At 45.6% G+C, this 20,824-nt stretch overlaps 1 protein-coding gene across 7 annotated transcripts in view; it reads right to left on the bottom strand.

Moving 5' to 3' along the window:
* EEF2K (eukaryotic elongation factor 2 kinase) overlaps positions 1-20,824 on the bottom strand; it is a 65,315-nt gene that overhangs the window by 26,700 nt on the left and 17,791 nt on the right. For all 7 annotated transcript variants that reach the window (XR_012035582.1, XM_072836129.1, XM_072836133.1 and 4 more), the window contains exons 2-4: positions 19,166-19,487; positions 4,635-4,735; positions 1,011-1,071 (exon numbers count right to left, since the gene is read on the bottom strand). Coding sequence is in view for 6 of the 7 variants with exons in the window: in XM_072836129.1 (XP_072692230.1) it covers positions 1,011-1,071; positions 4,635-4,735; positions 19,166-19,411 (408 nt within the window). In the remaining variant the exon portion in view is untranslated. The remainder of the gene's footprint in view (positions 1-1,010; positions 1,072-4,634; positions 4,736-19,165; positions 19,488-20,824) is intronic.

Below are 20,824 nucleotides of genomic sequence, written 5' to 3'. Positions count from 1 at the left end.
CAAAACCATCCGCCTCTGACAATGCAGGAGGTGCTCCATTTTCTAGTCTATTTCTTTCTTTCTTTTTTTTTTTTTTTTCCAAAAGGATGGCTACAAGCCACTGAATCCTTTTATGACTCAGGTTTAAGTGATGACCGCAATTTTTGAAAACTGATATATGCATTTATAGCCAACTGGTATATTTTTAAAGATTTTATTTATTTTGAGAGAGAGAGAGAGACAGCGAGCAGGAGCAGAGGGAGCAGCAGAGGGAAAGGGAAAAGCAGACTCTCCGCTAAGCATGGAGGTGGATATGGCATCATGACCTAAGCCGAAGGCAGATGCTTAACCAAGTGAACTACCGGATGCCTACGTCAATGGATTTTTGACAAGAGTGCCAAGGTATGTTCAACTTCTGATGTATGATAAATACATAAAATGTCCAGAATAGGTAAACCTACAGAGACGGGTTAGATTAGTGGTTGTCTAGGGCTGGGGGAGATCTGGGGATTGGTAGTTGGCTACTGGTGGGTAAGGATGACATTTCTTTTAGAAACGGTGAAATGTTCTATATTGATCATGGTGATGGTTGTACAACTCTAAACCCAAAAACCACTGAACCCATACAGTGTAGATAGGTATGTTGTATGGTACATGAATTATATCTCAATAAAATTATTATAACAAATAAAACAGGGGTGCCTGGGTGGCTTAGTGGTTAAAGCATCTGTCTTCGGCTCAGGTCATAGTCCCAGGGTCCTGGGATCGAGCCTTGCATTGGGCTCCCTGCTCTGTGGGGAGGCTGCTTCTCCCTCTCCTCCCCATTCCTGCTGTCTCTTACTATCTCTCATTATCTCTGTCTCTTTCTCAAATAAATAAATAAAATCTTAAAAAATAAATACACAATAATATAAAGAATGCCCTTTAGTTAAAACAATTAAGTGAGTGTGAAGGGGAGGGAACAGGAATAGAAGTCTATTCAGGAAGAATGCCCACTCAGCTCTGTGCTCACTGGGCTGGGGATGGCTCACCTGAGATGCCATCTTGATCAGAACTTCATCTTCCAGCCATTCCCCAGTGACAGCATTGTACCTGGAGAGAGAAGCCACCCTGAGGGCACAGCATCTATAACATGATCCTGTCACCCACTGGCTAAACATGAAGGGTCTGTGGACGTCTCCCTCCCCTCTCGGGTCCGCACACACTGGCCTCTTGCCCCTTCCTCTCCGACATGTCCTCCGGCACTTGTGGGCTTGTTCCCCATCTGGTCCCCTGCACTGGACTATAATGCCGCAAAGGCAGGCCCCTGTGTGTCATCCTCACTGCAGGGCCTGGTACGTGTGGAAGCTTAAAAAATGCACGTTGGATGAACAGCTGAATAAATAAATATCCTTATTTTAACCAGTCAACACAACAAATGGTGCATGTCCCAGGACAGGAGGCAGCAGTACCCTGATCTTGCTGGGTACCTATGTGAGGCCCAGCATAGGTAGCTGGGCATGTGTGTTGGTGCAGGAAGGGGTAGGGGGCACCCTGCCTCTGAGTCCAGCTGAGAAAGGGGCTGCTGGATGACACCCAAAGCAGAGAGAGACAGAGAAGGTTCCAGAACATTTTCATCTTTCCTTTCTCAGGAATCCTCCCAGAGCAAATCTGCCCCTAGGCCTGGCTGGGCCTCAAACAGACCTGCTTGGTGGAGAGCTCCTCACTTCAGTAAATCCCTAAATTCTAAAACCTCCCCTAGGGCTGAGGTGTTCTCAGCTCTAGCGGAGGCCTCCCCGGCCCACCCTTTAGCGGGATGGACTCCAAACCGCTCCCAGATCCGTGAGAACAGGTTTCTCAGAGCCTGATACCTCTACGGGTAAAGACAAGCAGAAGCCTGGCAGGTAACCTCCCCCAGGCTGGGGTGGAGGGTGGGGGATGCCCACCAGAGCTGCTACTTGCCTGCAACAGCCCACAGCAAGTACTGTGTTCAATAAATAACAGCAATGATTATTATTATTACTATGTATTATTACTATTATTACCTTTACCAAGGTAAAGGAAAACTGTCTACCCTCACTTCCAACAAGACTAAAGGTTAAGGGACACCCAGAAGTTGAGGGACGGGAGAGATATGGGATGTCAGACAGATCTCATTTGTCCTTCCCAGCCACTGACACCATGAATGTCAGAATTGCTCAAAGTTCACTAAGCATTCATTATCTGTGGGGCATTAAAACAGATTTCTTCAATTAACCTTTGCAGTAGCTCTGTGAGATTGGCACAATTACTGTGCCCACTTTCCAGGTGGGGAAACTGAGGCTCAAGAGGTGAGTAACTTGCCCGAGAGCCAGGATTCAGACCCAGGTCAGGTTCAACCAGATTCTTGCTCTTAGCCAGCCTGTGTACAATCCATGTGAACAGGAAATCTGTCTCAACACAGGGGACGGCCTACACCAGCATTCTTTAAAAACCAGGAATAGAGGGCAGCCTGGGTGGCTCAGCAGTTTAGTGCTGCCTTTGGCCTGGGGTATGATCCTGGAGACCCAGGATCCAGTCCCACATCGGGCTCCCTGCATGGAGTCTGCTTCTCCCTCTGCCTGTGTCTCTCATGAATAAATAAATAAAATCTAAAAAAAAAAAAAAAAAAAAAAACAGGAATAGAGGAGGAAGCCTTCCAGTTTAGAAATTTTCTGGAGTTTCTAAGCACTTTAGTTAGGAAACAAACAGCTCAGCTTGGTCCCTGGACCCCAGAGCTCCAGGACACACAGAGCCAGCTCAGCATGTGGGAGCCTGCTTTCCCAGGGGCCTGCCTGGGTCACCTGGTGTGCTCAACCAGTCACCATGTTGGCCTTATAGGCAGGGATGAACAGAGTCCATATTGTGCCCTACTGGGGCCCCCACAATGCTGACCTCAGCTGCCAGCATGACCCCCAGTGCCTGCTAGGAGGTTGGCCTTCTGCGATCAGAAAGGGGTGCATGCCAGGCTCTGTGCATGCCATCTCCTCACAAGACAGAAGCAGGGACACATTGCAGAAAGACATAGAAGGGTACACCATTTCTGTCTGCCTAGCATTCTTTCTCCAATAGCACCCCAACTTCCCTTTGGGGAACCACCGTCCTCCATTCTCAGAATATGTGGGCTGGGTGGAACTGACCCCTAGGACCCTCTGGCTTGTGGGTTGTGATTTAGACATGGCGAATCAGAGCAAAGCTTCCTGGCACATGACTGGTTCAGAGAGGGGCATATAACCAAAGCCAGAACAATGACATTTCATTATGGAACTTTTGTTTAAAAATTTTTGAGAAAGAGGGATCCCTGGGTGGCGCAGCGGTTTGGCGCCTGCCTTTGGCCCAGGGCGCGATCCTGGAGACCCGGGATCGAATCCCACATTGGGCTCCCGGTGCATGGAGCCTGCTTCTCCCTCTGCCTGTGTCTCTGCCTCTCTCTCTCTCTCTGTAACTATCATAAATAAATAAAAATTTAAAAAAAAATTTAAAAAAAATTTTTGAGAAAGAAAAGATCTTCTTCTGTTGGATGAAATGAAATATGGGGCTCTCAGGGAACATCTGTGCCACTGATACAAGAGAGTCTATCTGAGTTAAAAGCCCAAAGTGTCCTTGGAGCATCTGGAACTAGCCTTACCTGAAGTCACAAGTGTGAGCCAAACATTCCCTTCTATGCTTAACACTGTGAATTGGGTTTCTGTCATCAGCCTTTGATATGGAGTTCTGACTAATTCAAAGACAGTGAACTGAGAGTCAGGAGATTGGCTTATTAACCATCCAAGTAACCCTGGGCAAACCTCCATCTCCCCTGGAACATTTCTGGGCCTCGGGCTATTGGTTTAGAGGATTCAGCCTAGAGGGGTCTACAGAGGTCACAGGACAAGGGGGTGGACTCCAGGATAGGTCCAACACAAAATTAGACATAAGTGTGCAACTTTCTAGAATGGCCCTCATCAGATTCTCAAGAGTGGTCCCAAATACTTGACATGAATCCTACTTCAGGCTTTTTTATGAATACACACACATAGAGGGCTTCAAACAGTGCCTGTCACATGTATTCAATATATAAGAGCCATTGTCATCACAGTTATTCTTGGTGGTGGTATTCTGTGGTATTCTCTGTTTTCTTCCTTGAAACCCCCTGAGATAACTCCTCTTTTCTGCCTTTTCAAATAGGAAATCTAGATGCTCATAGTTCCATTTTGCTAATCTTCCTAGGGCCAAGGCATCAAAAAGCCCACATGGATCTCCATGCATTCACTTTCCCTTTGATGGCAACTGTAGGAGCCATGTGGTGAGACAGTAGAACCACAAGATGGGAAAAACCTGGATCCCAGAGCGGCCCCCAAGGGTCCCTGGGCTCTCACCCAACTTCACTTAAGTGAGAAGCACACTGCTGCTGCATTGAGCCACTGGACTATTTGTTAACTACAGCATGGCTCAGGCCTGCCTGACACATGTTAGAGGACCATCCTGAGGAGTAAACGAGATGATGCAAAGCACCTTAAGCATGCATAAATGCTCAAATATTGGCAGATACTATTATTATTCCATTCTTGACCTCCAAAGGTACTTAGGCCTCACTGATTATGAGCAGAAGCAGTACCCACACCCCCAAGGAGTCCTTGAACCTGGGGCCATGTAGCACCCCCAGACAAGCTGCTGACCTGTGACGTGTGGCACATTCCGTGGCAATATCTTCCAGGTGGAACTCAGCCCAGGGGTCAGGCATGTGTTTGGCCTTCTCAATCGCATGCTTCCAAGCTTCCTGCAAAAGGCAAAGGGAAATGTGAGACCAGGGGCTTCTGGGGCAATGCTGTCCAGCCTCCTCCCATCCTGTGATTTCCCAAGCGTCTCCCAGCTCTGGGGAGACAGACAACATCAGAGAGAGAAATATTCCCATCTATTATCCTTTCAAGAACAAAGTTCCCCAAAGGCTATTTGTTCTCACGTGGGCACAGCCGTCCCATGGGCAGAAGTGACAAATCTTAATTAACTATGAAACCAAAGAAACATAATTCACACAGGAAAGCACACACCATTTCACCTGTAAACAAAAAGTTGAAAATAAAAATAAGAGACCAACCCCTTATCCCACCTTGTTTGGACTGGCAAACATTTTAAATATTTTTTTATTATTATTATGGGGGGAGAGAGAGAGAGCATGAATGTACAAGCGTGAGCAAGAGTGGGGGTTGGGACAGGGAGAGGGAGAGAATCACAAGCAGATGCCCCAACTAGCAGGGAGTTCAACTCTAGCCTCCATCCCAGGACCCTGAGATCATGACCTGAGCTGAAATCAAGAGTTGAATGCATAACTGACTGAGCCAGGTACTCCTAGACTAGCAAACAATTTAATGACCGTTAATAACTAGTGCTGGTCAGGACACCGGGAGATGGATGCCCTCGCATAGGGTCAATGGGTCTAAAACTCCTCCAAAGGCAACCTGGCAATGTACTGAGATGAAAAATGTGAATTCTTTTATTCTGACCCAGCAATCTGACATCTAGAAAAGTGTCCTAGAGAAGTACAAACACAAATCTGCAAACATATATATATAAAAGGTGTTGTTGTGTGCAAAACTGAATTCAACCCAAATGTCCATCTGTGGGGACTGGCTAAATACATTTTGATTATATCCACTTAAAATGCTAAAGAGCCCTTCCAAACAACTGTGCTTATTATCCTATTAGTAGGAATTATGGACCCTATCAGAGCCAACATCACCTGTAAATATTGTATAAACCATAAATATGCCCAATTTTATCACCCTAAATGAAAATCGTAGACAACACAACCCTCCTAAACTCAGAATATTTCCAACCACGCTGAAGATGTGTTGCCTTTACATTAACATAATGTTAAGTTCTAGGCTCAGATGATTAGAAACAGATTTCCATGAGACATTCCAAGATCCTGGGGATGCAGGAAAATTCTTTGTGCAGAACTGCCCTGCCCATTTCAGGCTTTTAACATCCATGTCCTCTACCTTCTCAATGCCTTAGTGGCCTTGCATCATTGTGGTGATCAAAAATAACCCTCCCACCTTTGAAAACCTATTGAGAACCAGGGCTTCTGGGTACTCAGTGGGAAAGATGACCAAGGTATATTATGGAGATAAGGCTGATTCTCAACAGTATCATGACATAAGCCCATTTTTTATTTTAAAAAGCTCATTTTAGGGCAGCCCGGGTGGCTCAACGGTTTAGCGCCGCCTTCAGCCCAGGGCGTGGTCCTGGAGTCCCAGGATCAAGTCCCACATTGGGCTCCCCGCATGGAGCCTGCTTGTCCCTCTGCCTATGTCTCTGCCTCTCTCTCTCTCTGTAGGTCTCTCATGAATAAGTAAATAAAATATTTTAAAAATAAATTTAAAAAATAAAATAAAAAGCTCATTTTAGGGGCACCTGGGTGGCTCAGTCGGTTGAATGGCTATCTTTGACTCAGGTCATGATCATGGTCCTGGGTTTGAGTCCTGCGTCCAGCTCCTGCTCAGTGAGGGATCTGCTTCTCCCTCTGTCTCTGCCTCTCTCTCTCTCCAATAAATAAAAATTTTTAAAAATAATAAAAAGCTCATTTTATTGATTATAAAATCCCAAGTGGAATCTTTCCCTGTCCCCTCCAAACACTCCTCCACTCATATTCGGTAGCAATCTCTTCCTGACTTTTCCCTAAAGAATCAGAACCTCTGCCCTGCAGCCACTTGCAGAATCTGTGAGGCCCCAATTCCTTTCCAGGCCAGAGGCCTGAACCACAGGGAGGGGGCTGGATGGTGGGATGAACACTGTGGATGGCAGACCCAGCAATTCCAGACCTTCTCACCCTCCATCAGTGTCTCTCAGCCACGAGGACTAGCTCTGCAGGCTTCCCACGGACTCAGGCCCAGACAGGTCAGCACCCCAAGCATGCCCCCGGCCTGAGCCTCAGCCTCATGGCTGGGATCCTGCCCAGAAGAGAAAAGGCAGAGCAACTGAGTTTTCTGAGAAACACATGCACATAGTACATGGACAAGTATGGTTCACATGGGCTAGGGCTTCCTCACTGAGGCTTTCCAATCTCTGCAAAATCTAAAATTAAAGCCCAGGATTTCTTTCTTCCAATTCGTAAGCTAATTCATGCTTCATGAAAACACTCAAAAAATAGAGAAGACAAATTTCAAATCCACCACACAGCGTCCACCCAGAGCAACGATCGTCAATGCTTTGGACTTGTTCTTTTCCAGATCCTTCCTACGCATTTTTTGAAAGACTGGAATCACACTGTACAGCCCTTCGGGAGAGTGGGCCATGGGATCACTTTATATAGTGATCTTGATTATTTTCCTGATTCCAAATATATGATCTGCTTACTGTAGAAAAGCCACAGGCACTACAGAATGTGAAGTAGAAAGTGGAAGTACTTTCTGACCCATTGCTCTGAAAACCACAGTTGACAGCTGCTAATGTGACTACCCTGGAAGTCTGTTCTTTTGCCTTTTTTTTTTTTTTAAGATTTTATTTATTTATTCATGAGAGACACAGAGAGAGGCAGAGAAGCAGGCTCCCTGCAGGGACCCTGATGGGGGACTCGATTCCAAGACCCCAGGGTCACACCCTGGCCCGAAGGCGGCGCTAAACCACTGAATCACCCGGGCTGCCCCTCTGCCTTTGTTAACACACGGGAATATAGCACCGGGCCAGAGCCTCCCATTCTGTTCTGCACCTTCCTTTTTCCCACTGAACACTGGGCCTTGGAGGTCTTTCTATGTCATATGAAAGGCTATACAATTGGCCCAATTTCCCTTCTGCAGTTGTAAGGCATACAATATTATAAATGTGCCTTATGGTATTTCTCTAACCTTGGGCTGATGGCTATTTGGATTCTCTCCGATAATTACTAGTACAGGCAGTCAGTCCCAAAGTGAACACCCTCGTACCCAAATCCTTATGCAATTGTGCAAGATCTTGGTAGGACATATTTCTTGGAAGTGTAGTTGCTGGATCACATTTAAAATGTACAAATTTGGAGTTCTCCAAAAAATTTCTCCTAAATGACACTCCAACAGGCAGAGAACACATCACTTAATTTTTTTTTTTTTTTAAGATTTCTTTATTTGGAAGAGAGAGAGAGAGAGCATGTGTACAAGTGTGGGGAGGGGCAGAGGGAGAGAATCTTCAAGCAGACACCCACTGACCAGGGTCCCAGCACAGGGCTGAATCCTAGGACTCCAAGGATCATGACCTGAGCCAAAACCAAGAGACAGGTGCTCAACCGACTATGCCACCCAGGCGCCCCCAACACTTAAATTTTTATTTTATTTTTATTTTATTTTATTAAAGATTATTTTATTTATTTATTCATGAGAGACACACACAGAGAGACAGAGAGAGAGAGGTAGAAACACAGGCTGAGGGAGAAGCAGGCTCCATGCAGGGTGCCCAATGTGGGACTCGATCCCAGGTCTCCAGGATCACGCCCTGGGCCGAAGGCAGGTGCTAAACCGCTGAGCCACCCAGGGATCCCCAACACTTAAATTTTTAAACACAAACATGACATCATGATTTTACAAGTTATCTGGAATAGCTAGGTCATTACTGATGTCATCATTCACCTATGGTTCTCCACTGTTAGACTTTAAGCTTGTCACTGATTTTTCCCTGTTATTCCCTGCCACAGACATGTTTATAACTAAAACAGTTCCTGAATCTCTGTGCTTAAAAAAAAAATGAAAAAGTACCAGTCTCCTCTCATATTCTGGCAGCTGTGAACAGCAGAGACAGACTCTGACCCCAGCCTGTCAAGGAACCTGCAGTGTTCTGAGCCTGCCCAAATGGGTGCTCTGTGCAGGACACATGGCTCTCCAGCTGCACTCTCTCAACCAGTGACTCAAACGCTCCCTGACTCCCCCATTCAGTGAGGAGTACCAAGAGAAATTACCTCCTGGCTGGAGGCTGTGGCTCCAACTGAAAACAATCAAGGAAAAAAGTATTTAAGAATTTGAGGGTGTGGCGTTTCACAGGATCAAAATTACTTTTCCCAAACCCAGAAAAGAATCATGCTACTCCTTGTTGGCAACTGATGGGTTTAATGCAACTAACTCTTCTTTTAAAGCACAATATAAAAGGTCCTAGATGAAGATTTGTTCCCTGGACTTTGGTTTCCACCCACGGCTGTGTGAATCTCCATTTCCTTGTTTACAAAAGACAATGAAGAATGTTTTGACTACTAGTGGCCAAGTTTATTCCTGCCCCTACACCTGGGGTAGACCTGTTTCCCCCTCCCAGAAATAGTGGCTCGTTGAGGTTGCAATGCTCATTACAGTTCAACAGGCCTGTAATGAGCTGCAAATCATTGGTGTTCTATTTTACCCAACAGGTTAATTAAAACAGGTGTTTATGGAAGCCTGAGAAGTAGGTACTTCCAGACATGGAGGGGAGTGGAAGCTGGTACTGTCACCTTTGACAGCCATCTGGCAGTGCTTTCACTGACTTGTGACGCAGTCATCCTGATCACCAACCCAGGTGTGCACAGGTGAGGAGCCCAAGGATGGGTCTGTGCTTACAATGCCAGACGAAACTCAGGCATTGCCAAAAACCTGCCTGTCCACAGGGGATGATTCCATACACTTGGTATAGAAGTATCAGCCATTAAAAAGATCAAGGTGTGGGACACCTGGGTGGCTCAGCTGGTTAAGGATCCAACTCTTAGTTTCAGCTCAAGTCATGATCTCAAGGTCCTGCGATCAAGCCCGCATCAGGCTCCACGCTCAGTGAGGAGTCTGCTTCTCCCTCTCCTTCTGCCCCTACCCCTTTACCGCCACTCATGCTCTCTCTCTCTCAAATAAATAAATAAAATCTTTAAAAATAATAAAGATCCAAACTCAGTTGTTGGTGTGGTATCTTAAACAGAACAGGAGACCCAGGGGAGGCTCTCAAAAAGAAAATCATAACCCTGCCTAGAGAACAGAAAAACCCTTGGTTCTTCAAAGCCTGAGAGTACAAAATAAAAATAAATCCATAAATAGTAATAATAGTAACAACAAATTTCCTGTAATATGCCAGAAGTGAGGCCAGATGTTCGGGTCATGCCTTTGCCATTTCTTTGCAACATAGGATGTTACTGCTATTGGCGCTGTATTTATATCACTACTCTTACTACCAGCAACACAGCAATCAAGACCTCTGATCTTCTGTGGGGAAGAATCTGGAGGCTGCCTCCAATCTCCCTGAAATATCAGCTGTTGTTCTCCCAGTGGATGTTATAAATGTTTTCTCCCATCATCCTTTCTGTAGACTCTAAGAAACTCGTAGCTCTATGTCAGCCTGGCTTGCCCCTCCTGGCTCACAGTCTAAGGGTTAATCTATACGCAAAGACACATAGAAGAAGCAGGAAGAACTGGGGAAGTTCCCTTGTTCACTAGGGAAGAGACCACAGTGCTGTGCGGCTGCCCCACTCTGGACCACGTGCAACTAGAGGTTTTAGGCAATTTCCATGAAACTCAGCATTGACTACTGCAGCAAAAAACTAGAAAGTGCCTAAGTATCCCCCACAAGAAGCAAACCTTACAGTGACTGTGCTATGGCCATACAATGGGCTGAAGGGGAGCCATTAAGAAAAAAGATAAACTAGATCCACATTTACTAATATGGAAAGATATGCACCATTTGTTTGCCAAGAAAAACTGTGCTTACCAAGAGCATATAATACACATGATCTTATTATTGTCATAAAAATCCCTATTTAGTCAAGTCTATATTTATAGTGAAATACAGAAAAGACTGAAATAGGGATGCCTGGGTGGCTCAGCGGTTAAGAGTCTGCCTTCAGCCCAGGGTATGATCCTGGGGTCCCAGGATCAAGTCCCACATCAGGCTTCCTGCATGGACCTGCTTCTCCCTCTGCCTAGTCTCTGCCTCTCTCTCTCTCTCTGTGTGTCTCTCATGAATAAACAAATAAAATCTTAAAAAAAAAAAAAAGAAAAGACTGAAATTAAATACACACTAGCACCTGAATAGCAATTATAGCTACACTCTCATCGTTTTCTGCAAGGAACACGGATTACTTCTATAAGCAGCTGAACAAATTATTGCCAAGGAAACACAGCTAAAAGTCCTAAAGAAGTCTGTCAAAAAGAGTAGTTGTTTCTGGTGTCCTCCACCCAGTCGGGTTCAGAGCCACGGCTGGAGAGGGAAGGATGGGAAGGTTGGAAATAATAACCAGCAAAGGTGGTGGCACCTGGGTGGCTCAGTCGGTTAAGCATCTGCCTTCGGTTCAGGTCACAATCCTGGGATCGAGCCCCACATTGGGCTCCCTGCTCAGTGGGAGTCTGCTTCTCCCTCTCTCTCCACCCCTCTCCCCACATGTGCATGTGCACAGGCATTCTCTCTCTCCCTCTAATAAGCAAATAAAATCTTTAAAAAATAACCAGTAAAGCAGTAACACTCCCCAGGGTGGCATAATGCCCTTGCCCCCGGGAAGCCCCTCCTGAGACAGATTCCTAGCTTGCACCTCTGAGGCTCACAGAGCAAGGTGGAAACTTGCCTATAGACCTGCAGCAACCAGGAACTGCAGACCCAGAACTCAGACCAAGGCCATCAAGCCCCACTCCCCTGCTCTTTTGCAAAAGGAGAACCCAGCAGAAAGTATGACCACATGACCCAGCAATGCATTCCCAAGTATCTACCCAAGAGAAATGAACACGTGTCCACATGACTCGTATATCATTATTTGCAAAAGCCAAAAGGGAGAAACAAACCAAATGCAGTGCAACTGATGAATAAAATGTGGTCCATCCATACAACGGGGTAGTATTCAGCAATGTAACACACTTGCTTCTGTGTGGATGAACCTCGAAAACACTGTACTAAGTGAAAGAAGCCAGACGTAAAAGACCCCACGTTATATAATCCTATTTATATGAAATGTCCACAACAGGCAAATCCATAGAGATTGAAAGTAGATTAGTGGTTGCCATGAGCTGGGTGAAATGGATCCATATATGGGGGGTGCTGTGGCTAAGAGGTGTGGGGTTTCCTTTTAGGGTAATGAAAATTGATTGTGGGCTAAAATTAGGGCTAAAATTGATTGTGGTGATATGGATGTATAATTGTGTAAATATACTTAAAGCTGCTACACTGGATATTTTATTTATTTTTAAAGATTTTATTTATTTGAGAGAGAGATAGGGAGAGAGAGCACAGGTGGGAGGCAGGGAAGAGAAGCAGGCTCCCCACTGAGCAGGGAGCCTGACACGTGGGCTCGATCCCAGGACCTTGGAATCACAACCCAATCTGAAAGCAGATGCTTAACTGACTGAGCTACACAGGTGCCCCTGCACTGGACATTTTAAATGGGTAAATTGTATGTTAGACGAATTATATTGCAATGAAGCTGCTAAAAAACATTTGCAAAGTAAAATTTAAAAAGGGGGCCTCTGTATCCTAGCATATTTCCACACAGGATTTGAGCATTTTATTTTTAATATTTTATTTATGAAAGAGAGCGAGTGAGCGAGCATGAGGTAGGGGAGGGGCAGGTGGAGAGGGAGAAGCCGACTCCCTGCTGTTCAAGCTCCATCCCAGAACCCAGAAATCATAACCTGAGCCAAAGGTTAACCATCTGAGCTACCCAAGCACTTTGGAATTGAGCATTTTAGCACATGCACAGGCTTCAGACAGAGGAGTCCCTGCAGTCGGGCTTGTGTCCCCTCTTGTTTTTTAGATACCAGGTCACCGGGTGGCCTCCTGCCCACTGCCAGTGTCACCCTCTTTTTCCTTCATCTGCCCAGCAGGCCCTCAACTTCTGGAGGTCCAAAGCTTTCTGGATGCTAGATGCCTAAGCTTCCCTGTCAGATTCTGCATTTCCAAAGCAGTGGGCAGAGCCCCAAGTCATAGAGCTTCCTGTGGCCACTGGGCAGGGACAGAAGCCCAGTGCCGCCAGGGTGGGGCTTCCTGGGGCTCTGGTGGACAGGGATGTCTCTCTTCCCAGTGAGTCATCAGACACTGGCATCTCAGTCTCATTCTGGGGTAATTGCTGTCCTTTGAGCAAGCTGTTAGAGTCACCCTTGGTGGACTGAAAATCTAAGTATAATCACCAAAATCTTCTGACAAGGGACAAGGGCATGGGAAGTAGTAGCAACCTCTTTGAAGAGTAGTTGGCACTGCCCAGCCAAGTTCTAAATGTCTGGCTCCAGCCATTCCACCCCTGGGGATTTATCTGGCAGGTGTACTCCTGCATGGGCACAGGGACATATGGACAGAAATGTTTATGGAAGAGCTGTCTGTAGCAAAGGACTGGAAACGACCTTCATACAAGGTCCATGAGGGATGGGTTCAATACAACATGGGGCATGCAGACGATATTTAGCCCTCAAGATACAACAAAATAAGCTGCAGCACGCTGCAGTCACAAGAAGGGTCAAGCGATTAAGATCTCAGAGCATCAGGTTTACTCTCTACAGCCTTCCTCACAGGACTGCTATATAGCTCAAATGAGCAAAGTGTGCAGAGCAGTGCCCGTCCTTCCCATGGTGGCTGTTACGTAAGTGCTAGCTGATGGCAGCTCGTCTGTGCCAATATGGGAAGACAGCCACCAGAGTGCAAAACAGGTTTAATAGTCAACTAACATTTCCGTAAAAGAAGAAAAAGGGAGGGTCATATATACATGTACATGCTTATATATGCAAGGAACAATTCTGGAAGGACATACCCCAGGGAAACAGGGATCAGAGGAGTAAGGCTTACTTATCACTATTCCTTGGATATAACTCAAATTATTTTTACCCTGTACATATTTAAGTATTATGAAATATATATGCATTTTAAAGTCTGCTTAGATATACATATACGGAGATTTATTACAGCACTGTCTGTAAAGAAAAGAAAGGAGGAAACAATCAAAGTGTCTCCCAAGAGGGGAGCTGGCTAAAAAAATTCATGTACATCATGTGCCAGAATATAGTTCACTCTAAAAATACAAGAGAAAATACAAGAGGCGAGGGGTGTCTGAGTGGCTCAGCTGGTTAAGTATCTGACTCTTGATTGTGGCTCAGGTCATGACCTCAGGATGGTTAGATGGAGCCTTGTGTCCGGCTCTGCACTCAGTGAGGAGTCTGCTTGGGATTCTCTCCCTCTCCCTTTACTCCCCTCCTCTCTCTAAATAAACTTTAAAAAAAAAAGAAAAAAAAAAAAAAAGAAATAAAAATAAAAATAAAAATGGTGAGAGGGGCGCCTGGGGGGCTCAGTCAGTTAAGCATCTGCCTTTGGCTCAGGTCATGATCCCAGGGTTCTGGGATCAAGCCCCACATCGGGTTCCCTGCTCAGTGGGGAGCCTACCTCTCCCTCTCCCTCTGTTGCTCCCCATGCTTGTGCGTGCTCTCTCTGACAATAAATAAATATTTTTTAAAAATTAAAAAAATAAATAAAAGAGGAAGGAAGGAAAGGAGAGGTGATCTATATATGCTGATACGGAATGATCCCCGAGATACACCCAGACCAGGAAAACAGTTTTTAAAAATAAAATTTCCCGTTTTATTAAAAAATTTTTTAAAAATTAAAAACATATATATGCTCATTCTAGGCAATGAAAAAATGACAGAGCAGTAGAAAGGGAATATGATTGTTCTAGATCCTGTCCAAAGACAATCCCTTTTGGTGCACTGATATACTTCTTTACCGGGTTTTTGGTTGTGTGTGTATGTGTGTGCATGCACGTGTGAGTGTGTTTTACAAAGCTATAACTGTACTCTATATTCTACCATTTGAATTTAACTCCAGAGCAGAAGCACTTTACAACTTTTCCACATTATTGTAAACTATAAACATCCTCGCTTGGCTGTCTGACATTCAAGACAGCGGTGAAGGACTCTGCCACTATTCCCCAGGGAACTAGGAGGAAGGCCTTGATAGTGACAGAACTGGACTGTTCACAATACATGCCTGGTACCTGCCAGGGTGGTGCCTCTTTGGAGGAACTCGAGGTGGCCACTTTGGTTGAACCACCCAGGTTGCCATGTCGACAGTAAACAAAAAAACACTTGAGCTTTGTGGAGGAGCACCAGGGAGAGGGAGGTTTGGAAAACTGAGCTGCTGTCCCCCTCTGAAGCTGCCACAGGCAACAGGAACCACACAGAGCCGGCCTTCGGTTACCTAGGACGGTGGGCAATGAAGAGAGGCACGTCTGGTCCATAACTGGTCATTCTACAAGTATAGGGGATGGGAAGAGCCATCAGTTCCCAGCCTTGCAGGCCGCTGCTGAGTCAGAGGATGACAGATGCCCCAGGGGATGCACAAGAGATAGCCAGGCCAGGGTGTCTTAAAACCACATCCTGAGGGAGCCAGGACAATCATTTTAACAGACCAGACTGAGACATCGGTTTAAAGAGGTTGCAGGCAGAGGCGTGAAAAGGGAAACCTATTCTAGGAACAAGGAGCAGTGTGGGGTGAACAGAGCCTACTTGAAGGATCCCTGGGGACCACGAGTGCTCCCATCCTCGGTGAGAATTTTGAACTATGCCTTATAGAAATTTTGAGGAGGGGCAATTTATTGATTTGTTTGGCAGAGGGGAGGTTACCTGGCTGTTTTGTTTTATTTTTCTTCTTCTACAAGTCCTTTTCTGCACACAATATGTATATGTAGTTCAAAATTCCTGAATGTTCAAAAATATATATAACGTGGATAAAGTCTCCCATAACGGCACCCTCTCCCCCAGAGAGAATCACTGTTAACTCTTGGGTACAAATTCCTCCATCAGTTTTTGCTATGTAGATGCTAAGATGTGTGTATATAATTTTTTTTTATAAATGTGGGACTGTATTGTATTTCAATTTGTTTTTTTACTTACCAGTATTTAAAAGTAAAAATAGCTAACATTGTTTATTCTAATTATGTCCATATTGCCCTATGGCTTTTCATGGATCTTCCCTCCTCCCCCGCCCAAATACACACACACACACACACACACACACACACACACACACACCATGGCACTGTTTTCAAGTCAAATCACATGAAAACATCATCTTTGTTTTAATGTAAATACAGTATTCTCTTAAGACCATAGTTCATAATTTAAATAAGCACATTTGAGCTATTGCCATTTTTTCTTTATTACAAACAGTATCTTTGCATATGTAAATTTGGATGCTGATATAAATACCTCTGTACCAGTTCTAAACTGAGGTGGGTACCCCCTCGTGTGGGCTTTGCAAATACATGGCAGGGAACATTTTAGGTTGCCATAAAAACAGGGGAGAGGGGATCCCTAAGTGGCTCAGTGGTTTAGCGCCTGCCTTTGGCCCAGGGCGCAATCCTGGAGTCCCGGGATCGAGTCCCACGTCGGGCTCCCGGCATGGAGCCTGCTTCTCCCTCCTCCTGTGTCTCTGCCTCTCTCTCTCTATCATGAATAAATAAATAAATAAATCTTTAAAAAAAAAACAGGGGAGAATAGTAGTACTTATTGGGTGGGGGGCAGACATGCTGAATATCCTATAATATATGGGATAGTCCCACCCAATAAAGAACTGTCCCTCCCCAAATGCCTATAGTACTTCCAGTGGGAACACTTTGGCTGAGGACGATTCTCTGGAGGTCTGCTATCTCCAGATGCCATAGGAACTGTATTTTTTATTTTAATAACTATTGTAAAATGGCCCACAGGGGTTTATGTTTTATATGAATGTTATCCTTTAGCAAGAGGGCACCCAAAGTGAGTTCAGCATTCCTCCATCTCCTCCTTGATTATTTTTTTTAAATAATTTTGTTTTTTTTAAGACTTTATATACTTATGAGAGACACAGAGAGAGAGAGAGAGAGAGGCAGAAACAAAAGCAGAGGGGAGAAGCAGGCTCCATGGAAGGAGCCTGATGTGGGACTCGATCCCAGGACCCCGGGATCACACCCTGAGCTGAAGGCAGATGCTTAACCGCTGAGCCACCCAGGTGTCCCTCCCCTCCCTGATTCTGAATAAAGCACCTACGGTGTGCAGAGCATGGCCCCAGTCCTGGCACTAGGGATGAGAGATAAAGAGGCCACAGTGTCCTGCCCTTGTGAGGCTCACATCCTCAAGCCACAGGTGCAGACAAACCCCCATTCAATGGCAGACTCAGTCTGCACTTCCTTTAAAGGCTTCACTGTAGTCACATTTTGTGGTCAGGGGCTGGCCATCCGTACCTGAGACTCTTTAGCTCCTGGGCCCTCTCAATGTCTTCCAAAAAGCCCCCACCAGGCTCATGGTTTCTCTGGACAAGAAGCTATGAGGTCTGACCCCCCGACTAGGAGGCCACCAGGATCCTCCTTCCCTGGAAGCAGTCCCTCTTCTGGGACACCGCCCCCCACTCCCTCAATCTCATGGCCTGGGTCAGAAATGACTGGGTCAGACAGAGAATGCCTGATCCAGGCTGGGCCAACCAGATATTCACCCCCAGCGACTGGGTTGGAGGGGTCAAATCTGTATTTGCATGTGGCTCCAACTGTAATAAGGGGGCACTGGGGCAGTAGGGGTCCACTTTCCTGCTAGCTAGACTGAGGCAGAGAAGAATGAAGGACAGGTAAAGAGAGACAGTCCTCCTGCCTTCCGGTTCCTAGACTCATCCCCTGAGAGACCAGACACAGTTTCTTCCCCTGGGTCCCAAGAAACATTCCTGGACTGTTATAATAAATACCACTTCTTCCCTTGAGCTGGTGTGAGCTGGTGTCTGTTTCTTGAACCCTTCAACCCTGAGCCCTCTGCTGGCACCTGGGTCCCCTCAAACCAGGTACAGGATATCTCAGGGATCTCTGTCTCCCCAAGCCTCCCTGGCCCACAGCAAACAGACAGAAGCACTGGGCTGCTCCCCAGTCCTTCCCACACTGCCCTCCGTGGGGCTGAGTGTGAGTTTCGGAGGCTGGCTGAGGTCGGCAAAGTGGGGCAAGCCACAAGCTGACCCTGCAGGGGCCCCCAATCTCAGAGGGGACCCGCCAGGCTGTTTCTAGAGCCGCCTGCCCCACAGGGACTTCAGTTAGAACTCCAGCCCTGACAGGAAGTAAATACCCAACTGTCCAAGAACTAGAATTATTAATTTTCTAAAAATAGATTGATTCTGAAGTTAGAGAAGAATGGCTCCAATTCCAAATCCCAAAGTGGTGATGCGCATTTTGCTTACAGCACTAACAGATACCTTCTGTTGGTGGGCATTAAATTAAATCAGGATAACATTGTTGCATTCAAAATTTTTTCAGGGTGTCCGATTGGCTCAGTTGGAAGAGCACATGACTCTTGATCTCGGGGTTATGAGTTTGAGCCCATGTTGGGCAAAGAGATTACTAAACTAAATAAATGAAATTTTTTCATCACCAGTTATTATACAAAAGCCCAGTAATGTTCATCTTTCCTCCTCTCCTTTTTACCAGCTTTATCGTGGTAGGAACACAAATCCCTAACAAAATAAGTACCCTTTCCTCAATCCAGAAGGATGTCCAACTCCAAGCAGTGTTATTTTTTAATCACGTCCCTGGACCCACACACACATACATCAGGGGGGAAATACAAATATTTACATGATTAGAACTCAGATGTCAACAACCAACTAGGTCATCACATTTACGTATGTGAACATGTGTGAGTATATGTTCCAAAAAATAAGATCTTTACAATTTTCAGTGCTCTCCAATATTTCCTAACCTATTCTGTTCTGTTGCATTTTTTTAGAAGTCAATGTTTTCAAAACCCAGTAGTGGGTCCTGAGCAGCTATTTCAAAAACACCACTCTAGGGGCACCTGGGTGGTTCAGGCAGTTAAGCATTTGCCTTCGGTTCAGGTCATGATCTCGGGGTCATGGGATCGAGTTCCAGGTCCTGGGACTGAGTCCAGCATCGGGCTCCCTGCTCTGCGAGGAGTCTCCTCCCTCTGCCTGCCACTCCCCCTTGCTTGTGCTCTTTTTTTTTTTTTTTATAATTTTTTTAAAAATTTTTTTGTTTTTTTTGCTTGTGCTCTCTTGCTGACAAATAAATAAATAAAATCTTTAAAAAATCTTTAAAAAAACAAAACAAAACAAAACAAAACACCACTCTAAAGTAACGAAACTTGTTTTAAGCTAACAAAATCCTCCCCGTTTAATAGGCATATCCCCCAATCTGGGATTTAGAGTGCTGTCCACTGTTGGGGGCAAGACCCCAACCATTGATCCCCCAACTCCCCATCTCTTGCAGCAGGCGGGCTGGGGTGGGATGGGTTGGTCCACTCACCTTAAAATGGAAGGAGCTTGCCGGGGACCCACTGGAGCCATACTGCTCACTCTTTGTTAGGTTGCTGTAGTAGTTATTAACCTTGGAATTGACATCCTGGTGTGACCTGGGATCATCAGTGATGGGGCAGATGAAGTAACCTTCCTCATCGTCGCTGTCTGCCTCGGACTCACCGTCATGACCAGCCTGGGAGGTCTGGCCACCATCAACACCTTCCAGGCGGAAAATGAGGTCTTCGTCTGCCATGTTCCCAGGAGGCCCGTGTTACCCAAGCTGTGGGCAGTACAGCCAGAATTGTAGAGCAAATGCAGCGCTGTGGGTCCTACAAGAGAAGCAAGACAATGGATGCCGAAGCCCAGGGAAAGGGTGGGGGGAGCTCACTGTGCACCTCACCCTGAATGGCCCTGGTGACAAAAAGAGCTGGCATCCTCGGAGTGAAAAGTACAGCTATCTTTTGGGGAGGCACTTGGCACGCAGCATCTAGAACATTTTAAATGTACAAACCCGTCGACCCAGTAATTCCACTTTGAAGAACTCAGTGTTTGAAATAAGGCAGGGAAAATAAATGCTTCTTAAGCAACTGGGGTGATCTTTTTAGAATACAGAGTAGATCAAGTCATTCCGCTGCTTAACACCCTCCTGCAGCTTCTCTCCACATTATTAATAAAATGCAAATGGCTTGTAAGGCCAAAAAGCCGGCCTTGGTCTGGTTCCTGCCCACTTCTCCTCTGGCCTTGGCAGCTCTCCAGGCCCCCTGGCTTGCTTTCTGTTTGGTGAGCAGAGGGAGCCAGCCCATTTCCACCCCAGGGTTTTGTATTTGCTATTCCCTGTGACTGGAACAATCTCCCTAACCTTCCAACAGTGGGTTCTTTCTCATCAGTTGGATCCTGGCTCAAAAGTTCCCTCTTAGAAAAATCTTCTCTGGCTCCTGAATTCAAAGAATTCCTCCCAAATGCACATCTAGGCACTCCCTAGCACATCTCTCTGTTTTATACTCTACACAGAGATGTTCCTAAGCTGAAACCTCATTTACTTTTTTATTGTCTATAACCCCAGTGCCTCAAAGAGTGCCTGGCACAGAGTGGGTGCTCAATACATACTCCTAGAATGGTTGAGTGGCCCAAAGAATGTTCTCTTTAGCATGATCAATAACAGGAAAGAAAAGAAAGAAAAGAAAGGAAAAAAGGAAAGAAAGAAAGAAATGCTAACAGCCCACAATGTCCATCAGTGGAGGTTTGTTAAATTAACGACAGCTTTCAATACCATACACTGTTGTGTGCCTATTACAAAGACAGGGGAAGCTCTAGATATACAGATATACAAAGAGTGAAGAAAAAGTTCAGCAAGATTATAGAATACTAAAGTCAGTACTATTTCTATATGGTAGCAGTAAAAAATTCAAAGATGAAATTAAGAAAATAAATCCATCTATAAAGAACATCAAAATTGGGGATCCCTGGGTGGCGCAGCGGTTTGGCGCCTACCTTTGGCCCAGGGCGCGATCCTGGAGACCCCGGATCGAATCCCACGTCAGGCTCCCGGTGCATGGAGCCTGCTTCTCCCTCCTCCTGTGTCTCTGCCTCTTTCTCTCTCTCTATGTCTATCATGAATAAATAAATAAATCTTTAAAAAAAAGAACATCAAAATAATAAAATACTT

This window comes from Canis lupus, chromosome 8, assembly GCF_048164855.1.
Source record: "Canis lupus baileyi chromosome 8, mCanLup2.hap1, whole genome shotgun sequence".
NCBI lineage: Eukaryota > Metazoa > Chordata > Mammalia > Carnivora > Canidae > Canis > Canis lupus.
The sequence above is the reverse complement of the archived record's forward strand: the minus strand, read 5'-3'. Positions and strand labels throughout refer to the sequence as shown.